Source organism: Dromaius novaehollandiae, chromosome 4, assembly GCF_036370855.1.
Source record: "Dromaius novaehollandiae isolate bDroNov1 chromosome 4, bDroNov1.hap1, whole genome shotgun sequence".
Taxonomy (NCBI): Eukaryota; Metazoa; Chordata; class Aves; order Casuariiformes; family Dromaiidae; genus Dromaius; species Dromaius novaehollandiae.
This window is the reverse complement of record NC_088101.1, coordinates 42,605,972-42,628,320: the sequence shown is the minus strand read 5'-3', so window position 1 is coordinate 42,628,320 and position 22,349 is coordinate 42,605,972. Positions and strand designations below refer to the sequence as shown.

Here is a 22,349-nt window from a genome sequence, read left to right as displayed (position 1 = left end):
TGCCTTCATGATGCAAGTGAGCATAGGATGTGGCCATGCTGCCTCTACATCTGCTTGGGAATACGGCACCGAGGAGCCCTAGCAAAGGCTCAACTTGACTGGCAAGAAGAGATCATTTGCCTCAGAGCGTTTATAGTGATATTCTGCCCTTGGAAAGAAACGTATTTTGCTTTCCAATTGTGGCAGGCTGAGAGAAGAGTTATTTGGCGTTTCTAAACGATAGTCACTTTTGACAACCTACCCATTCTTCAGTGAGTGGCATTTTTTCAGAAAAACTGCATTTCTAATGTAAAAAAATCAAATCCAAGCAAAATCAAGTCATCCCCATCATCACCCACATTTGCAGGCCTTCTGCATATACCTCACCAAGGAAGAGATTTTGTTTCTTTGCAGATTAAGCCTTTTAAGACTGCCTAGTGGCAGGCCGTGCCAACAGCGACACAAAACCAGGCCTTTCCTGCAGCGTGTCCATCACTCCCGCAGGACCGGGGACCCAAAGCTGTGCCACCGCGCAGCACCGCGGGCGCGGCAGACCTTCATGCCCGCTGCCTCTCGGGCGGGCCCGCCCGCGCCGCCATTACCCCGCCGGGCGGCCACGAGCGGCCCCAGGGGCGGCGGAGCGAGCGCCGCGCCGCGCCGCGCCGGTGGGCGGAGCGGGAAGCGGCCGCGGCCCGTCTGCCGCCGGCGCCCGGAACCGCGCTCTGGGCCGCGCGCCACCGCCACCGCCACCGCCCGCGGCGAGATGTCGCACCCGTCCCCGGCCGCGCGGCCCGGCAACCCCCGCAACCCGCGGGCTTTCTTCGACGTGGACGTCGCGGGCGAGCGAGGTGGGGGCCGGGCCCTCGCGGGAGGGGGGCCGCGAAGCCGTGCGGGGGGGCCGGGCCGGGCAGGGCCGCTGCTGCGCCGCGGGCGCCAGGTCTACCCGTGGCGGGACGGGGCAGAGGCGCGGGGGCGCCGCGGGGTGGGCGGGAAGCGGGGCGCGGGGCTGGGGGGCTCTGCGGGCAGCAGCTCGGGCAACGGAGCAGCTCGGGCAGCTGAACTGAACTCGGCAAACGGCGGTTTGGAAACTGGAGCTGTCAGTTCGCGAGCTCGGGTTTCCAAAACATGCCTGGGTAAAGACAGATGTTTCCCTTCTGCCGCAGCGAGGTGTCTGGTTTGTTCAGCCTGTTACTCGGAAGAAAGGCAGTGAGATTATTTGATGTTTGAGAAACGTTTTGTTGACTTCCAGTTGTCTAATTTGCTTTCGTTCCTGTATTAATTTGAATTAATTTATTTACATTTGGCTTCCGGTAGAACGAAATTATGTTAACTAATTGACTGTTAGGCTGATGAGAAAACAGTAGCGTCACTGATGGCAGCAGCTAGGAGTGAGAAATCTCTCTGACATGCCAATTTATAAAAAGAATCAAAATTTATTGCAGAATCCATGTATCAAATATGAAGATCTGTTAGCTACTCAGTTTTCACTTACGTTAGTTAAAACATGCACATTTTTGGATTTAATGATTGCTTTCTTGCATCTGTAACTGTAAATGGCCATTATTCATATCCATGTTAAGTATTAGTGTGTCTTAGTAAAATTAGAGTTTAAGAGAATGAGAAGTAAGATTGCTATACACATTTAGCATAAGCTTTTTGATCAAATCAAAGTCACCGTGATGCTTCTTGTGTGTGTGTGTGTGTGTGTGTGTGTGTGTGTGTGTGTGTGTGTAACCTTTTTTCTAAAAATTGCAGATTTTAATATCATCATGTTTTTATGAGCCTGTATTTTCTCGGCCGTAGCTCCAGAGAGCATAAATTCTGTGCAGATATGGTATCTATTTTTGATGCCCTTGGTAGTATAATTCATTGTTGGTAATGTCTATGTTGAGTGTTTGCCATGGAACAACCCCAAGAGGTAAATGTAATAATAATCTGAATCCAAATAATCTGGTCTGAAATGTTAATTGCCTTTGCCCTACAGTGCTCGACACATCGTTGTGCCTAGGAGAGGACTTAAGGTGTCTCATCCTCTCTTTGTCATTTCAGTTGGACGGATTGTCTTTGAGTTGTTTGCTGATGTTGTGCCTAAAACAGCTGAAAACTTCCGTGCGTTGTGTACAGGAGAGAAAGGAACAGGGCCTACCACTGGGAAACCTCTCCATTACAAAGGATGCCCTTTCCATAGGAGTAAGTTCTATGAAATCCTCTGTTATCCAGCTGACAATGAAAGTCTTCTATTATCAGTATTTGAAATAATATTAAATAATATTCAGGAGCACTTGCTGAAGTAATAACTTGACTGAAAACAGATTTTTGACTTTTAGACCCTCCTAATCAACAGATAGTGTTTAGCACACATTGACAATAGTGAATCAAAAATTTACTACAGTAAATTAGTAGTAGTAAAACTAATTTACTATGAAATATAAATAGTTTGAAATGGATTTCAGTTAAAGCATTGAGTATCAAGTGATATCCACTGAGCTGAAAGGGAATACTTAGCTGAAACTTGATAAAATAAAGATGGTTTTCAATTTTATTTAGGCTTAAGTGCTGATGACAAGGATTGATCTTTATCTCTGAATTATTTTTCTTAGTGCCTTTCTTGCCTCACTGCCCTATTTAATAATTATCTTCTTTTACAGTTATTAAGCAATTCATGGTCCAGGGTGGAGATTTCTCAAATCAAAATGGCACAGGTGGAGAAAGTATATATGGTGAAAAATTTGAAGATGAAAACTTTCATTATAAGGTATTCTATTGAAAATACAGCTTGTATTCAGTTTTTGAAGTTTCAGTGATTTTTATTTAAATTGAATCTTAGTGCTCTTCAGCCCACAGATAGCATGTTTTTAAGCAGCGGAAAAGAACGCAACAAAAACCCCTAAACTAGTTTGTCCTTAACGTCTTTGCTAATTACAGAAAAGATGACAAAGACAACAGTAATTTAAACATTCTTTTTAATTGCACCATTAGAAATTGGCTTGAAACAATATTTCAATTCTGACTGAGGTAAGGAAATTATTTTGACAAATGGCAAATGTCACTCTGAAGCATATACAGTGTATTAGCATTAAATGTCACTCTGAAGCATATACAGTGTATTAGCATTAAATAGATTTTCTACTTGTTTTCATATACTGTTAATATTTATAATTGTTATATGATTAGATGTGAGAAATATCTGTTCTGTTTAAGAAGTGGGGAATCTGTGGTAGATTGCAGAATTAATCCAAAGAAAAATTGAAGAGAACATTTTCTCCAGTACAACAGAATGAGAAGTAAAAGGCTGTTTATAAATGTTTTTGCACCCAAAATTTTTGAAAAACTTGCTGTGAACAGAACAGGTTTTTGAATATGTAAAGTTCTGGATTTGAAGGTGCAGTTTTAAGAGATGTTGGCTTTGATGGTAGGGCAGACTGTCAGTGCATGTGCTTTACACATACAAATTAACAAATACAACTCTGAACAGCAGTTTCCTCAGGATCTGTCCTTGTCTCTTCCTGCTTCTTGTGCAATGGCATAAACTTCAAAATGCCCATTACCTTTCTTCAGATTTCTCTTTCTTACTTTTGACGTAAGACTCACTTCTTTTTCATGCTTTTGAGGAAGAAATGTTCTTGTTTTGCTTATATGGATTCCTGCAAATTGCAGCACACTGAAAGACTTTTTCAGTAGTCAGCTTATCACGTTAGATCACTCCCAGCAGACCTTTTTTGTGTCGCTTCTGCAGCTAATGGCTGTGCCACAGTGGAACACCCAATTTGCACAGCCCTCAAGCAATGTGGTTACCATGCCACGGCTTTGTAGGCCTTGAATCTGTCAGAGGCTTTGTCCAGATTCTGACTTGCTTTATAAGCTGACCAAACGGCATGCAGAAAGTAGCGCAGGAAAGACACTCTTATCGACAGTGTTTTTCAGAACACTTTCAAGGCAAGAAAATGCACGAGTGATCAACAGTTTTGTTTATGAATAGGAACTCTCTTCACGAGGCTGATGTCGAGACTTGGTCCCAAACGAAATGGGGTTGCGTGTAAATGTCCTGAAGATCAGAGCCATCAGACTGCTTTCTGTAACTTTCCAACCTGTCCTCCAAATCTTTATGGACAAAAGGTAAACATGCACTGGATGAGGAAAACCAGTGCTTATTGTTCCTTGCCCCTTTGTTTACAAACCAATGCCATCCGGAATCGCTTGTAATTCCCCAAAAAAAGAAAATAAAAGGTAAGATTTAACAGTCTCATTTTGCTTCTCGGCAGTCATTCATTGACCAGCCTCAAATGTTACTTGCAAAAATCTCCTAAGAAAGAACCCCTTTTGATTAACTTGTTTGCCAGCAACTACGATGCAGAATGTCAGATGTTTGTTTTGGAGGCTGCCTTCCTGCAAGCTTGTTATCAAGTTGCCTTCTCTTGCTGTGGAACACGGGCTTGCTCTCTGTTAGCCAATTCTGATTCCCAGGATGAGTTTCAAGATTAGAAGATACCAAGTCAAGATTATTCTGGTAGCTTTTGTTTGGCTAGGTGCAATTCTGGCTTTCAGCCATACATCCTTTTCCTAGAGTTTCTGGGCCTAATCTTGTAACGTCGTTGAAAGATCCTTGTACCCTATGACCAGATGAACACCATGAGCAGCGAGTTCTCTCTAAGTCCACGGAAATCCAAGCATGGAGTGGGAAAACAGTTTTCAATACAGCACGTTCTTCAAAGTGGTAAAGACTGTAGTGACAAACCGTCTGCTTAAATACAGCTATCTAAGACTGCTGTCTCACACTAATCAACCTTCTGTAGAGCTCTGAGTTCCTCATAGCAATTTCAGCATCTGTCTCCTCTTTACTGTCATGCTTAGTTCTTTTGCTCTCCCCTCCTCCCTACAGTATCAGGTTTCTTAGGAATACTACAACTTGCATGCTTCAGACATGTACCAGCATCTTCATATAACATATTGACCTTTGTCAAATGGAGTTCCTTTCACTTAATAACTAGATTAAGTTCGGGAAAATAGTACCTTAATGTGTCATGCTAGTTTAACACATGAAACATACATTGTTGCAAAACAAGCAAAATATGAAATAATCTGTATGATGGAGGAAGATAATTCTTATTTCAAAGAAGAAAAAAATATTGGAAACGAGATGGTCAGTGTCTTCTCATGTTGGGCTGTTTAACCAATTTTTGGTATTTTGTGCCCTGGTAGAACGAACCAAAATAATCAGATGGTTAAAAATTTCAACAGAATAAAAACTGTCTCTCTAGAAATGTGGAAAGAGTTAAAAAACAAACAAACAAACAAAAACTTTAAATTATAAAGACCACAGATCCCTAAAACTCATAGTTGTACGACATACTTTGCATAAGTAGATCTTTTAAAATTAACAATACGTACCATTCTTGACAGTGTAACATTAAGTTGGTTTAAGTGATGTGTTGCTTTGTTTCTTAATGAAGCGAGTGGTCTTGAATGATACAGTGAGGAACATCACTTATCTCTCGGATGATCTCTAAATTCAGCAGCTGACCAGTGTGGAGTTTATAGACTGCACAAGGAGTAAACAAGAAATGCTGCAGTGTCAAGTCACCCATGAGGAGGTGGCAGATATAGAGACAGAATTGGCATTTGCCCTGTGCAGTCTTGATAGGTAAAAGTAGTATGTTAAAATTAGTATTAGTAAAACTGTATGCAACTGTCTGATTTCTGTGAAGTTGTCATTATGGTTGTCACTGCAATATATAGTAATAGCCTTACAGAATCTTTTATATGATTCTATAACAGATCTTGTATATCTTGGTTATGATTTTTCTTGTTATACAGCATGATAAAGCAGGGCTGCTGAGCATGGCAAATGCAGGACCGGGTACTAATGGCTCTCAGTTCTTTATTACAACGGTGCCTACTTCTCACCTGGATGGGAAACACGTGGTATTTGGCCAAGTGATCAAAGGAATGGGTGTCGTTAAAATACTAGAGAACGTTGAAGTAAATGGAGAAAATCCTGCTAAGGTAAGCAGTATCTAGGTGCCTAGGAATCCTATTTTTTCTCCTTATTAGATGATGTTTTGACCAAAAATTGTGAATGGATTTGACCTTTTTTTTCAGGAGAATTAAAAAATATTTTCCTTTTACTAGAGAAAAGCGACAAAGGCATTGTTTTTACCAAGTTGTTTTGGGGAAGTATTGAACCATTACCTTTCATTCTCTCCTATTGTAAACATCTTGCAGGTCTTGTTTATTGCTTACTGAAACTAAAGATTACAGGATTGCAGATTCCTTTAATCTGAAACATTTCTGTCATAAAAGTATTGGGAAGGGAAAAAAGTGATTTTGTGATTGAAAACTATTAAAATGGTTATTGATTTTCTAAAGTGTCTTAGAAAAATCAACCAGCCAATGAATTTTTTTGTCATCCTTGGGAAGAAAGACTAAACATTGTTGAGAGAAAATTGTATTTTGCTCCCTAAAATCTAAATGTAAATATATTTTCTAGTGCACTCATTTTAGGAGTCACACTTCCTAGATTCTAGTTGGTATTTAAATGTGAGAACTAAGAAAAATGCATAGGTGAAGCAGGAAGTAATAATCAAGTGTTTGCAGTGTTCTTTACTTTTAGTCTCTACTGAATGATTACGTTGGAAAAGCACCAAAGGCCTTATGCTGCTGGAACTGCTGCCTTTTGGAATAATTGTAGGTCACGGCAACTTGGGACAAACTTCCTGAGCTAGCAGATTCTAGCATGAATTCATGTGGTTCTTTGCATTTCTTCTAAATGCCTAGTGTAGTGTTTAGGACTATTAAATGTTTACCAGTTATTTTTACGAACAATAACTATTTTCATTTTGCTGTTCATGTTAAGAGGTTTTCGTTCCTTTTGCTGTAAATTTCCACCACACAAACAGTTGATTTATTGTTCAACACAACTGAGTGGGTAGAAGCCTTTATCAGGGTGCAGGTGGAAATGCACTTCTAGAAGTGGAAGACAGGTGAGGAAATTACAAGGTGGAATTCATAATCCTAACTAGCATGATAGCCAATTGTCATGAATTTTATGTCAGAAATTGTTGTATTTCTGATAAAGCAATCAGTCTATAGTTCATGTCAGTTTGTAACTGTTTGAAAAATGTATCTGTTACTTTAAAAGACTTGTCAGTTTGAAAAAAGAACGCTCATCTCTAATATATTAGAATTATAATGTCTTCTGCTTGCTGCAGCTCTTCTTACTGCAGTGTCCTCTTCCAGCCTTTGTAGAAAGTGGATACGGTATGGCTGGAATGCTGGTACTTTGAAGGCGATACTTTCTGTGATAAAAGCCTTTTGATGAGCTTAGGCTAATGGTGGCATGACAGGCTTCTGAAATCAATGCACCCAAACAACAGATGAAGAAGCATTTTTACTGAATTTCAGAAAGCACACACAATGTTTTTTTTTTTTTTCTGAAATTGTCTTAATGTACAGTACTGCCGTTATGCTTTTTTTTCAGTTGTGCGTTATCGCAGAATGTGGAGAGCTGAAGGAAGGAGATGATTGGGGAATTGTTCCCCAGGATGGCTCTGGAGATGCTCATCCAGATTTTCCTGAAGATTCAGATATAGACTTGAAAGATGTAAGTAGTTTTTTTTCTAAATAGTTATTTTACAAAAAGCAAGATTAGTAGGTAATCCAAGTTATATGGTATCTGTAAGGCTATTCAGTAAGCATTTTTTCTTAAATTCAGTCAAAATAGAGATCAAGTGGTAACAATGAGTTTTAGGAAAGAGCATGCTGGGGGAGGGGATTGCTGTGTATTTTTTTCAGTGCTAACTACAACTAACTTTTTCCCAGTAACTAAAAGCACAACATTCCACTTATTTTTTTTCATGTTTTTTTTTTTCTGCTCTGTTTTTTGTTTGTGCTGTAGCGATAAGGTATAATTATCAGAACCCCATCCCTCAGACACGTAACTTAATGTTGCACCTATGCACTTTCCTGTGTGACTTTTTGAAAACACACCCTTAAAAATATTTAGCTTCACTTATTAGAAATAATAAAAGACCAGCCTTTTGTAAAATCTGACTACAGAAGACTTAGAAGTTCTCAATTCCTAGTAGTTATTTGCTTTTCAGGTTGTGCAAACTGAAGGAAGACCTGTTGGTGAGGGTTAGGAAGCAGACTGGTGAAAGCAGCTCTTCTGTTGAGCAGGTTTTTACTTTACCACGCGAGGAAAATAGACAAATTGTGCAAATCAGACACTGATTTCTGAGGAAAAAAAGGGGGCTTGTATATGTGGATTCCAAATACAAAATCAGAAATGGAGAGAACAGTAAAAAAACATTACAGCTAGAATCCAGAAACACCTTGTATCCGGCTGTTGAGAAACACTTTCCTTGAAAAACTGTTTGGATAGCATTTGCTGCGTTTCTGATCTGAAGTTGGTAGATGCCCGTCTTCCTTAATTTTAAATTTGTTTATATAAACTAACTATAGAAACCCTGGTGAAATTGGCTTCATGCTGTGATCTGCTTTTTCAAGGTCATTAATTCTAATATAGTAGAACTGTAAACTAGAAGCGTTACAGATGGCATATATGACAGAGCTTAAGACATCTGTGGCATAGACAGCAGTAATTATAAGCTGTTCATTGTCACTGGAGAAGTAACTTAACACTTGAAATCTATGCCATTCTGGAAACAGAAATGATGGATTTGATACAGACAGGCAGTTGTTCTTTTTCTCCTCTCTCTCTTCCCTAGACTTTTTAAGTGTTTTGAGAGAAAGAGAAGTGTGTTCATATGACTTTTAGTTTGAGATTGTGTAGAGTTCAAGTGATGATTACTGCTTTGAGAAGCAGAAGATAAAATATTCTTGGAAATAAAGCAGTCTTGGAGGTCACTTAGATTGTTAAAATATCTTGTTTTCCATAAATAGTGGAATCTTCCTGTGTGGGTAGCAGCACTGAGGATTGAACTGCTTTATCTCTGTTTTTTTTTTTTTTTTTTTTGGACATCAATGGCACCACCTCTTACCCTGTAAAAATCCATTAGGAAATTCATCTTTCAGATTACTTACTGGGTATTGCATAGAGCAGAGAATATTACAGGAGTGGTTTGAAACCACTATTTGTCTAAAATTGGAATACTTTTATTCTGAGATTTTACAATGATTTTTGAAAGAGGATGGACATGCAATCCCACTGTTAAAGATTAAGTAAATCAAGACTTTCTTGGTAAGTAATTTGATACTTTATATTTTCCATCTATTTTATTAGGTTGACAAGATTGTGGCCATAGCAGAAGACATAAAGAATATAGGAAATACTTTCTTCAAATCCCAAAATTGGGCAGTGGCAGCTAAAAAGTATAGTAAAAGTTTACGGTAAGGCTATCATCATTAAATCAGGTAGTTTCTATAATCCAAATTAACATTGCAATCAAGCAATGATACATGCATTTTAAAATGCCTGATGCTGTGCTTTTTTTTCTTTCTCTCTCTTTTTAAGCTTCCAGAATCTGGAAAAGAACTGCTTGATTTTTAGCTACTTACTCAAATAGGACTTTTACTCATTGCTAGATGACAGCTATGTGCAAGAGGTGTTGTTTAGAACTCCTAATTGCTAACGCTCCTCTGTTAATACTGTTGTTGTGCTGGTGCCTAACTGGGAGAAAATAGTATACTGAGTATTTGGAGAGGGAAGGGTAGGAGATGCTGCTGCTTCTGATTTCTAATAATCAGTAGGTTTAGGAGATGGTAAGTTCAAGAGATATCACATCCAAATAGGACACTTGCTAATTCATTATTATTCCTTATTTTTGCTCTGAGGTACTGTGCCTTCATCCTGATTCCATGCGTAATTCAGACTTGTCTTCAAAAATCGTAATTTTTCTGTTCTTGTTTCCGTACTGTTCCCTTCTTTGATGCTTTTTGCTTTATGTATTTGAGGTTCTCCTAGTGACTTCTTTTTAAGTTATACTGACTTTTATTCCTACCTTCATAATTATCACCAGTCAATAGCAGTAACAATAATGACAGAAGAAGAATTGAGGCATATTTAATGCTTCATCTGAGGTTTAACTGACTAGATTTCAAACAAATGTTGTGCTTCTGAGGCAAAGAAATGAAAATACTAACCCCAAATGCATCTTCTCCCTTTGCACTCAAAAAACCTATCATAGCCCCACAGAAACCCTGAAATAAATTGGATTTATACATAAATGCTTTAGAAATGATGATACAGAAAAGAGGCTGGAATGGATCTTTAAGGTACTTTGTGTTGTACCTGTCCATTCCCTCCCCCTTTCTTAGGTAAAAATCGGGTATAATTATGCCATTGCTCACAGTTGTCTTGCACACTCTTAAGCAAGGCCAATGAAAGCTCTTCACAGTTTGTGTAGACAGCTTTTTCTCTTTTTTTTTTGGTGCTAATCTGCCTTTGTGAATGGAAAGGATGCTATCTTTTCCAGACTCAATAAATCTGACTCTTTTAGCTCTTATTTATAGGTCATCTTTTCTTACAACAACCACTGCATGCCCATAAAAGTATCTTAAAGTCTAGCACTTGAAGTAGATGGAGTACTTTGGCTGGTTCTTCGCCAGAACTGATAAAGACAGTAGTATTGCCCACATCTTATATACAACTCTCCTAGCAAAGCATCTAAGAATGTTTGCCCCCCCCCCCCCCCTTTTTTGGCAATGGCATTGCATTGTGGATTCTTTCAAGTTTATATTCCTTTTTAATATTCAGATTTTTTTCTCATTGCGTTGCTATTCAACCAGTTATTTCTTACTGTATGTGTATGACTTACATACTTTTCCCCTCCAAGGTATATTATGTCCCGTTGTCTCTATTGATATTCAGCTTACTGAGTTCTCCAACTTGTCAAGACTTCTAAAAGCTCTAATTTTGTTTCCAGAATGGTTGCATTCTTTCATGATTTATATTATAGGCGTATTCTGTTTGTTTTGAACATAACTCAGTTTGGTATTACTTTACATAGGCACAGATATGTGGAGACTGCCTTAATCATGGCATTCCTAAAACTTGAACATGTGCAAACACACGTAATTTTGGTGAATTCCGTATGTATTTTTAAAGTAAAACCCACAGAAGTTCTATCAAGCAGGCCATTAAAAGAATTGGAAGTTACTTATATCCACAGCAAAGACCTTTGCCATTTGAGCTAAAAAAACTGACAGTAATAGCACATTCATGTGAATGAAGAAGGAGATAGAGGAGTTTGCCTTTCAGTTTCCCTAGAAAGCAGAGATGCAATAAATGATGTGGCTGGGTCCTGGACCAGTGTCAGTCTGAAGTTCAGGATAAAGGTCATAGAAGGAAGCCAGTTGGAAAGATAATGTAGTTAATAATGCTCATAAAACTCCCTCCTTCACAAAAGGAAATTAGCTTTAAGCCATAAATGCCTAAATTAAAATACTACTGAGGGAACTGAAGGAAGACATGCAGCTTCCTATGAATGTGGACAATGCTGTAGCAGTGTTGACTTTTTGCCACTAATTAGTAACATTTGTTGAGAATAAATGGTCATTGAAATAAATTCCAGTGGTTTCATGCCATCTAAAATAGTGCATTTGTCTAAGGAAAAAAAAATGCTGTTAATACAGTTAAAGGATAGGAATATTTTCTTCTGTGCTTTATAGGAAAACATTCACCTATGAGATCACCTTTTGTCAGAGTAGGTGTGATATGATTAAATTTTTTAACAGTGGAATTGAAACAGAGTTAAAAATACCAATTTGGAGAAGCCTATTTGCATGTAGTTTTGGAAAGATAGCTAAGGGCGGAACAAAATGAAAGTTAAGCTGGCAACACTAATACATGTTCTTTGTAAACTTTTTTTTCCTTTTCCCTGCAGGTATGTAGAAGCTTCTGACGCAGTGACAGAGGAGGCAGACAAACCAAAGTTAAAGTCCGTTGCTTTGACTTGTGTTTTAAACATTGGTGCTTGTAAACTAAAACTGTCAGACTGGCAAGGAGCTATTGAAAGTTGTTCAGAGGTAATTTAATGTTTAATATTTTCACAGAGATAATTGTAGCTAAAAATCTTTTTAAGAGTCTTCTGACAGGCTCATGATTTAAAGGTAAATAAAGTAGAAAGTTGACTTTAAAGTTATTACTAACTCTCCAGTACTTGGCTTTTTGAAAAGGCTTTGAAATTGAAATGACTTACTAAATAACGAACAGATAGGGCTGTTGCTTACTGCCAGAGTAAAATGCAAACTGTGAATGTTAGTTTTGTTTCCTGAGAACAGAGCTAGTTTTCAATACAAGGAGTTAAATTGTTCACAATGAAAGAAGAATACTTTTTCTGGAAGACTCGTATGAGCAAAATGTTTTACTTGTTTTTAGATTCAGTGGGTTGGTATTTTTCTGGTTGAAGTCGCTTTTCCAATTAAAGTCCTTTCAGGTAGGTTTAGTAGTGAAACAAAACCAGCTAATAGGGGAAAAAAAGAAGGAAACAAATGATAAATATGAAAGTATTTTTTTTTAAAAAAGGGCAGAAAATAATAATAACAGTGACATAGACCTATTGACAAAAATTAGCACATTTGAGGAAACATGAATTAATTCAGTAAAACTTTGAAATTTTGAAGGAAACGGAGTATGTTTTTGTCTGTTAGCAGAGGATCCTGAACAACATCTCTTAGGGCTTTATGCTGAGAGATGGAGGATCTCAGCTAATTTGCGTGAGGGGTCTTTAAAGAGCTAGCTTGCTCTCTAGCCTGCTGATGTCACATACATGGAAAACAGCCATAAGCTCATATTCAGAATGGACAAATTGGGGGTTGGGAAAGGGGTGGAAAAAAAAAAAAGAAGAAAAAAGAAAACAATCCAGAATCTATAACCTGGCATCAGTCCTCTAGAAAGTGATAAAAATTGAGACAGCATTTAATTATTACAGAAAGAAATTAATAGCATTAATCATAATACTTGCAGGTATGGAAAAAAACCCAACCTTTTCTCCTTCCTTAAGCTGATAGAATTGTTAGATAAATGCAGCTCTACAGCTATAACAGACCTCTGTAATGTGTTTAGCTTAGTTCATTTAAGAAGTATTACACAGCATATCAGTGTTTTAATCAGAACAGCAGTTTGCTAAGAACTGACTAACCAGTACAGTTCAAGGTGATTGTTAATGAGAAACCATACACTTTCAGTTATGATTCCCCAAGGCCAAAAGCTTTTTAAATTAACAATCTGCAGTATATGGGTTGTTTGGTGTAAATGAGGAATTACGAAGAGTTGAACTTGTTCAAACAAACCTTCCTTTAAGATAGGTATAAGCACGTCTGTCCATCTAAAAAACAAGGAATGCCCTTATGTGTACATAATACAGGCATTTAATTCTGTAAGTGTTGACCAAGACCAGGTTCCAGGGTTTATAGCAGACAAGTAGATCAGGATAAGCTCCCAGAATAATACTTTCTTTGTATAAACAGACAATAGTGAAGTGATTTAAAAAGAATTCTGGATGCAGCTTCTAGTGTCTATAATTCTTAATTAAAGAATTAAAATTGATAAATTATTAAAGCCAGACATTCATGCAAAGAGATTTCCTCAACCATTGAACAGCTGTATTCTTCAAAAAAAAAAAAAGAGAAAAAATTGATAAAATGCGAAAGTGATCTTCACAGATGAGAAGAAAAGCTCCCAATGGGAAAACAGAGCTAGACAAATTAACTGTGGAACTTAAAAAAAGAAAAAAAGTAATCAAATAGTTGCACAGTCTGTTTGCCCAGCCAGTATATTTTCTGTTTTGATGTTGTCATATTAAAGCTGTTATAAAACTGTTACTGTTCCAAAATATAAACATTAGCAAAACTATTCAGCTCAATAAAAGGGTAATGACTGAAACTTCTAAAGGTTCCTGAATCACGAGGAGCTGGACTGCTTGCATATCTCTTTCATTCCAACAATGAAACAAGCTTTGCAGAAAAACTGTGTTTTCTGTAGGATCACCTTAATAGAGTTCTTTGGTGTGAAGGAAGGCGCTGTAATACAGAGTCATACTATGAGACTTAGGTTAGGATAACCTGAACTGCAGTCACCTTTGCCTTGAAAACTGTGTAGATGCAAGTTCCATTTTACCCTGAAGTATGTTGCTCCTTCATAAGAGACTAACTCTGCTGCAGCAGTATTAAACTCAACTAGATAGCTGTTCAGTGTGCTACAATGAGTGTTCCTATTTACACCGTTAATGTTTTGACAGTTTACTCTCAAACAAAACGGGAACATTGTCTGCTGGTGTGAACTGTGCCATTTGCAGTGGTGGGAGGTTGTGAAGTATGTTAAATGTTAATGTGACTATTTTATTAATTTTACAGGCTCTTAAAATAGATCCAGCAAATACTAAAGCTCTCTACAGACGGGCTCAAGGATGGCAGGGAATAAAGGATCTCGATCAGGCATTGGTAATGATCATAATATTTAATTTTTTTAAATTTAAACATTTAATCAAGACATTCGTTTATACTTCTCTCTTTATTTAAGGCTGATCTTAAAAAGGCTCATGAAATCGCCCCTGAAGACAAAGGTAAACTGTTTCTTTATAGATATGTATATTTTTTTTTTAAAAAAGAATGTAACAAATTAAAATGGGACATGGCACTGGGGTGATGCCTAAGATCTTGGCTTCTAACAGCTGCTGAAACTTAAATGATGATCTGTCAAGGATAGAGCCCACTGAGGTGGAAAAACTGTTTATATAGCATTGATGCCTCTGGTGCCCTGGATTAAAAGGCCACCTTCTGCTTATGTAGGTCAGCAGCATACAGAGGAAGTTCTCCCCATCTCAAAGTGTAATTTTCTGGTTTTATTAATACTTAAGATTAAGATTTTTATATCATTTATATTTTTTATATCTTATGTATAAGATTTTTATATCATATATTCTGTGTTGACACCAATACTATTCTTCCTATATCCTCCTTTGCCTGTTCTAGTGTTAGATGAAACAAACTAAGGGACAGAGTCTTTTTGCAGTTAATATCTGACTTTATAGAAAATTAAATGCAGTTCTAGCATTTAAAGTAAATATGGGTAATTTGTAGCATATTAGGATACCTGATGTAAAGTGGTTACTATAACTGGATCATGGATTTTATTTTTAAGCAGCTATCCAAACGGAAACACTCAGAATCAAACAGAAGATAAAAGCCCAAAAGGAGAAAGAGAAGGCAGCTTATGCTAAAATGTTTGCTTGATTTTTTTTTTTTCCCCTAAAATTTTAAACCTATGCACTAATTCTGCAAAAGAGTAAGTGGAGCTGTAGGCAAGTGTTTCTTCTCTCATTTGCCCTGTACTGCAGTTTTCAGTGTTCACAACTTAAAAGTCTAATAATAAAGATAAACTGTTCAAAGATTACGTTGTTCTTTTTTTCTTTCTTTTTAGCTTTAGTAACTTGGGTTTTGTGATTCAGAGATGTTGCTAAGGTGTAATCAGTAGTACTAATAGTGTTTTCACAGCTTAATAATTAAAGCTTCCTAAGAAGTTTGTTTCTAGCATCAAAACAAGTTAGGCAGTTTCTATCAGAGTTTTTTTTTATTATTATTTGAGCAGGCCTGATTTCTTTCTTGTAAGGAATAAAAATGCTGGTAGACATAAAATGAAGGGGTAAGTACTACACATCTTTTTAAACACTTTACAGGTTCTATTGCAAACACATTCCCTTGTATTGCAAACAGGTTCCCTATTATTCTCAGGAAAAAAAATCTAAATATAGATTTTTATTTAATATGTGTAACACTTAAAATCTGTGACAGTTTTCTAGACTGATTTGTTTTCTGTACTGCAAGTTAGGATTTCCTCTAGTAAACAATTTCAAAATGAGGGAGCAAACATACTTTTTTTTTTTTTTTTTTTTTTATTAAGGGTAGGTACTAAATTCTTCTACCACACCCATGATTCTGGATACGGCTGCTGTTACTGCTGAACTTCAGCAATAAATTGAAGATCCAACATTCATTTGTCAGTCCTGAGAAGAACTTTCTTCTGCCTGTCACTCCATTTTGTGAAGAAGTTCTTTTTAAATAAGGCTAGGGTTTAACCTGAATGCACTGACTTTCCATTTAATGTAATGGTCATAGCTAAAATTCAGAATAGCACGTTAGTCTCAAACTGTTTAACATTCAAGTCAGTGCTATACTTTAATTACACTGCAGCATAAAACATACCAACTTATTTTCTGGAGGTCAGAAGTCACTGAATAGTTTTCAGCTAATTTACATTCCGTTATAAGCTGGTCCTCCTCCACCTTCAGGGACTACCCAGTTAATGTTCTGACTTGGGTCTTTAATATCACATGTTTTGCAGTGGACACAGTTCTGAGCATTTATCTGCAGTCTTGATCCTTCTCCTGTTTCCAGAGGAATATATTCATAAACTCCTGGGAAGAGGAAAAGAGTGGTATCACTTCACTAAATAGTTTCCCCTTGCACATATGCTCTACTACTCCTTATCAGCAAGTGTAATGAGAGATGTTTAATAAATTTTTAAGACCTCCACTAGAACTCTCCTCTAGGAAGAGGACTGGGATAGAATGCTTGAGGCACGTATTAGGCCAGGTGGAGTATTCCTGAAGTACTTTGCCTTTCAACTTGCAAAATTAACTCGGACACACTTCATTTTTATTACCTACCTGCTGGACAAAATCTTTGTTCTGGTCCATCAAATATAGCCAAATTCTTGTTCACAGGGATGCTGTCATCTTTTAGGGTTAAATGAGCAGGCTGGTCATGTTCATGATTTGTACCACTTAAAGCCACAGATGATAGGAGATCAAAACTGATTTTTCCATCAGGCTTTGGATATTCAATAGGTGTGCAGTCTTTGGCTGGCTTGAGCTGAGCAAAATCTGGTCCTAAATACATTTTTAATAAATAAATTTCAGTGTAGAATTAATGTAATTTGCAGTACTCAACTACAATTGAATTAAGCTATTCTGACTTCCCTTGCTGTTGTCATCAGTATGATGAAGCTACTTACAAAAGCAGGTTGTCTTTTTCATAAGATGAAACTATGCTAAGTAGACTATTACTCTGAAGTGTTCCTTTACTATGCTAAGTGATATGACTGGGTCTTCTTCACTGGTTTATCACTGATTTCTTTACTACATTTTGAGACTTCCCTGTTTGAATATTGACCAGATCTACTCTAGCTTCAACTTCAACCAGAAGAGACTGACATATATATTTGGTATCTTTCAAGGGGTAATAGCATTACCTGGATGTTTTAACGTCCATGGTTCCATTCCTCTCAGTATCCAATAAAATATACCTGTGTAAATCATTCCTCCGTACAAACCGAGTATGCTGTGGCAGGATGGTCGGATGTTTCTAACAGAATACAGCTCTTTCCAAACCCAGGACTTTTTCAAGTTCTCTTCGTATTCTTGCACATCAAGTCCTAATGCAATACATTACTTGTTAGGTACTTACAGAAAGGCTATCCTTGAAATAAAAAATAATTGCTCAGTAAAGAATTGTTAGCAATGAAGGCAGCAAAACAATTTCAAAGTAGTAAGCTGGATATATACTTAGACTACTTATCTGAACCTCTTTAAAAAATCTGTTTTCATTGGCAGTTGTCAACAGATATCTATTCCCTTGTAGCCTCTCTTACATGAGCCACAAGAAGCATTGAATTACCTCAAAATTTAGCAAAAAATAAAGATAACAGACAAGATGGCAGTAGGGGCACCTGTATGGGTAAAACAACTACTCCCTAGCAGAATCTAAGAACTGACCAGAACAGTTCATCTGTGCTCCAAGACCCAGTTTTTTTAGTATTAAAGTTATCATATTGAAAAGATTTGCTTTACAAGCTATGCCACCACCATCATTCTGATTTCAGTAATGATCATCATGACCTAGGGGAGGACTTCAGTGCTAGGGAATGTTTCTTCTCCATTTCTAATCAGCAAGTTAATAAGAGAGATGTCCTACTACAAACTTGTGATTTGTTTACATTCTTTGATCATATTCTTTATGCATGCTACAACCATTGCACACTCAACAGATGACTCAGTGCACAGTTCTATTGCAGTGTAATTAAGGCTGAGTTATTACCTTAAAAAAAAAAAGTGCCTTCAAATGAAATTTTCTGAGAACCTCCCCTTCATCATTACTAGACTCTGTTCTAACAAAAAACAAAACAAAAAAGTTTAAAAACAGTTATACGGGCTTGTCTATACCTGAAAACATGCTTCAGTCTGTATTTTCTACTTCACATTAGGGTCTGAAAAACCTCAATATCTAGGCACAGAGGAGAAACTGTGCTTTGGTATTCTACTGTCTTGACAAAGCTAGTATCAGTTTGTAAAACCTGTCCATAATCAAACAAGAATGGTACACTAACCTGGTAAAACCGTTTATTATTTTAGGTGGGCTGTAAGCATTTTGCCTGGCTATACTAGACTATAACTTTTAATTGTTTAGCACACCCCAGTGCATTGCATGTTTTAATTGAACAAGAACTCTGTACAGTTGAATCCTACAGTACAGAGAAGAGATTTCTAAAATAATAATCATGTGGCACCTGGCTGTAGTGTCCATCCCCAGAATGAATAAAATTCTAATTGGGTCACCTCTCTGTTCAGCTTTTGTTAACAGATTTGAGGGAATAAGCAAGGCTTAAATAATCATTACAATGCAGTCAGGATCAGGTGATTACTAGAATGTGTTTGAATCACATATAATAGGAAATACACAATAGTCTTACACTGAGAAGGCTCTGTAAAATTAAAAGATGGAAGAACAGGACTGAAGGAAAAAAAAAGCATCTTACTACTATAATTAACAAAACCATGTGAGATTTTTCAAGTTTACCCCTCACTGTTTACATTTCATGTTGCTTTTAATTTTTTGCCTTCTGATTCTGCAGTCTTTCAATAATACTTTTTGGATCATAAACAAAAGCACCGATTTCTAACACATTTGTAGGAACAAAGTATATATTCTGCTTACTTATACAGGAAGTGTAAGCTTATTTTTGGATGCTCTTTAAAGGTATGTTTTTGTTCTACCACTAGAATCGGTGCTTTCCAATAACTAAGCAAAACTTTATGCATTTGCTTCTTTCTTAAATCATTTGTCAGTATAAACAGTATATATTTTTAAAGCACCACATTCCTGATATATTTTTATCTCCAACTAATTCCTTCAGACACATTTAGTTACAACTAAGCTGTTCCAATTGAACACGAGCTAAATTACAAGTACAGTGATCTTACCCATTGTCTTTGATTGGAGATTTTCATTGATTAATTGGCTGAAGATGGCTTCTGAAGCCAGAATGCCACTCTTCATTGCGGTATGTGTCCCTTTGATCTTAGGAACGTTCATGAGTCCAGGACTGCAACCAATTAATAATCCACCTGGGAAAGTGAGTTTGGGTATAGACTGAAAAGGAAGCAGAAAGGAAGGTTTTTCTTTTTTGAAGAGAAAACTCATTCTGGAAATCAAACTGGCATGAGACTTGAGTGCCATTAATATTTTTACACTTTCATGTGCCCTATCTAAAAATATACCAGAACGGCCTTACTTAATCATGTAATCTTGGCATAGTAAGCAAATAAGAACTCAGGCATAGTGTTTCCCTATGTTTTAGACAATTGCTTAAGTCACACAGACTTAGTGATTTTGTTCACAGTAAAAGTAAGTTAGGCTGAAAATGTAACTGCAGCTTTTAATTTAATTTTCAATGAACAGAAGTCAGAAGTTATGTAACCGTAGTTCAAAGAGATTAAATAGTCAGTAGGATGTCCTCTCTTTCCACAAGATTTTGACTGAAAACAGTTAATTGAAAAGTTATTCTGTCATACCTATTAGGATGCAACGGTGCAGCACTGACAAGCACAAAAACATCATGGTTTTTGTCTTGAGCCACCTTGACTGGCTCTTTGAATTACATAAAAAGATGGTGAAGTAATCTCAAATACTCTCTTTCTGCATTAACTGTTTCAATCAAAAGGAACATAATGACTAATATACTGACAAAGTATGAGTGAAATTAAAGCCAAGTCATATACAGAAAAGGTTGTAGGTACTGTACAAACATTTTGTTAATGATTCTCATTAGTAGCATGGAACTCCATGTCTGTTTTCACAGGTAGTTTGTAGAGCTGAAGGGACACACCATGCCAGTGTGGCACAAGCCTTCCCTACCCCTGAGATACGGGGTGAGATACAGGAATCCTTTTTGCCTTGAGCACTTGGAGAAGCCACGCTCTTGGCAGAGGGGAGACAAAGCAAGGCTGGTTTGGAGGAGGGAAGATGGCAAGAACTGTGCTCCCAGCAGAGCACCCTCCGCCCCCCAACCGCACACACTGAACCCAACAACCTCCTCCCATTAGCTCGGCTCAGTGTGCAGAATTTGTTAAGCAAGTCAAAACATTTTGACACTTGCATTCGTCATTGACGTGATTAATTTCCTTCATTTTCTTCTTTGATATTCGTAAGGATACATTCCTTAACAGCAGCAACACCCTTATTTTTCTTCCACAAAACTCTTCAGTCCTTTCAAGCAATTTGACAAAATGGAGACAAAACAAAGGTTGCATGGGAATTTCTAACTTTCTAACTGCTTGATTTTGCAATCTTAATAAAAATAAGAAATAACAGCTACGTAGATATAGTCCGTGAAACTCTGTCCCCTCTCTCCACACATCCAAAAGCTACAAAAACAGGAAAGTATCCAAGAGCATTCTCCCTCTCATACTATGGTTAGTATCGCTATACGTCAAGACTAAAGAGCATGGTCATGAGGTTATCTACAGCAGACTAATAAAAAAGCTTAAATCAATGGTAATTATATTCATCTGTTTGAAGCAATACCACCATCAAAATTAAAAAACAATGAGACATACAGAACTACTTACATAAGAAAATATTCCTGTACTCCAGTGATACAAATGAGACAAATTTCTAGAGTTATCAAAGCAACATATGCAAAAGAAAAGCTACTCTTTAAAAAAACCAAAACAGCCTAAATGATTCATCAATAAAGCTTTTTTACTGAAAGCGTGTATACAAAAGCTACTTAATAGTGTAACTGCATGATCAACTTAATGATTCTAACATATAGAAAATAAAAAGAAACAAAAACAAGTCAAACAGGCTTTATAGTAGGAACAGTGCAAAATAAGTGATACATTGTTTAAGTCCAGCAAAGGAAAAAGCCCCAACAGTAGGGAACATAGATGCACAAGAATGGTAGTTCTACTGTCTGTAGAACTCAGCACAAATAATTTCTGTAAATGACTTAAAAATACTATGTTCTTTCAGCTGTATGTTTGGAGCAATGTAAGAAGTATGTAATTGAAGTCAATCTGGATACTTCATCTGAGCCATAAATTCAACAATGGCTATCTGTGATAGAGGTACTAGTGCAGCGGAGGCACCAGGCGGAAAGAGAAGCCCCTCTTATATAAATGTCCAGATTAAAGCATACTTTGTACCTTATCTGTGTTAATAATGGACCAACAGTGGTTTCTTAAATAACCTTGTAACACAGTGGTTATCATGAACTAAATACGTAAAACATATGACATATTTTTACACCAGATCAGATGAAGTAATTGACCAGTGGACTGACTGACTACATGCGTAATCAAGAAGTTATTTTGTGAACCCACATAACTCAGTCCCAGGCATTCACGCTTGTATTCAACCCTGAACTCTGAAAGACAATGATAACAGTCACCACATCACTGAAATTCTACTTGCATTGGAAAAGCTGCCTGAAGCCACATTTATACTAACAAAGGGATTCAAAGAGGAAAGACTGAAGTCAGAGGACACTTTTTGATGGTGATGGCTCTGTAGATGGGCAGTGGGTCAGGAAGACTCAGGCAAGTTTTAAGTTGCAAACTGAAAGAAGCATCGAGAAGATGGATCTGGGGATCCAGGACACATAGCAATGTCCTATGTTTTAAGAGTCCCACATGAGGCTAACAAGTAGAAAAGAATGGAGCTGTAATAAGTTCTGGACTATTTCTCATGTAAGTTATTCTAATCTTTTCAACTGACCTTAAGTATTGATGAATAACATATTCCATCTCCTAAGCAGCAGCAAATTCAAATAAAGTTGTGCATGAAAGACACCTACAGTATCCCTACTTAAAGAGACGAAGAGGTGTACTTAAAGAGGTGAAGACTTATCTGCAAGCTACATAAATCAGCCATGGCACAGAAACTGCTAAGGGTCAAGCCTTGGAAAGACATTCCCTCTGCTAGGATAAACCAACAATTAGGACCCCCCCCCCGAAAAAGAACCAATGACTGATGCTACCTTCTCTCCCCCAGGGTTACAGGCAAACCACAATCACCTCTAGTTTCTTTGATGCTGAACACATTTGATTCACACATAAACCCTGCTTCGTATT

At 37.3% G+C, this 22,349-nt stretch overlaps 2 protein-coding genes across 8 annotated transcripts in view; one reads left to right on the top strand and one right to left on the bottom strand.

Moving 5' to 3' along the window:
• The first annotated feature begins 622 nt into the window (after positions 1–622).
• PPID (peptidylprolyl isomerase D) lies at positions 623–15,328 on the top strand. The gene is made up of 10 exons (XM_064510895.1): positions 623–827; positions 2,029–2,169; positions 2,628–2,734; positions 5,794–5,982; positions 7,457–7,579; positions 9,221–9,327; positions 11,823–11,964; positions 14,293–14,379; positions 14,459–14,501; positions 15,083–15,328. Exons 1-10 carry the CDS (start codon positions 743–745, stop codon positions 15,169–15,171), a joined length of 1,113 nt encoding a protein of 370 aa, XP_064366965.1. The 5' UTR covers positions 623–742; the 3' UTR covers positions 15,172–15,328.
• ETFDH (electron transfer flavoprotein dehydrogenase) overlaps positions 2,926–22,349 on the bottom strand; it is a 31,653-nt gene continuing 12,229 nt past the window's right edge. For 2 of the 7 annotated variants that reach the window (XM_026120229.2, XM_064510894.1), the window contains exons 10-13: positions 19,197–19,365; positions 17,189–17,371; positions 16,605–16,826; positions 15,490–16,352 (exon numbers count right to left, since the gene is read on the bottom strand). In XM_026120229.2, the coding sequence (XP_025976014.1) occupies positions 16,189–16,352; positions 16,605–16,826; positions 17,189–17,371; positions 19,197–19,365 (738 nt within the window). In that variant the 3' untranslated portion in view covers positions 15,490–16,188. Of the gene's footprint in view, positions 5,172–5,367; positions 5,519–11,945; positions 12,402–15,489; positions 16,353–16,604; positions 16,827–17,188; positions 17,372–19,196; positions 19,366–22,349 lie in introns of those variants that run through there. The other 5 variants (XR_010388998.1, XR_010388999.1, XR_010389000.1 and 2 more) reach the window with 5 other exon arrangements.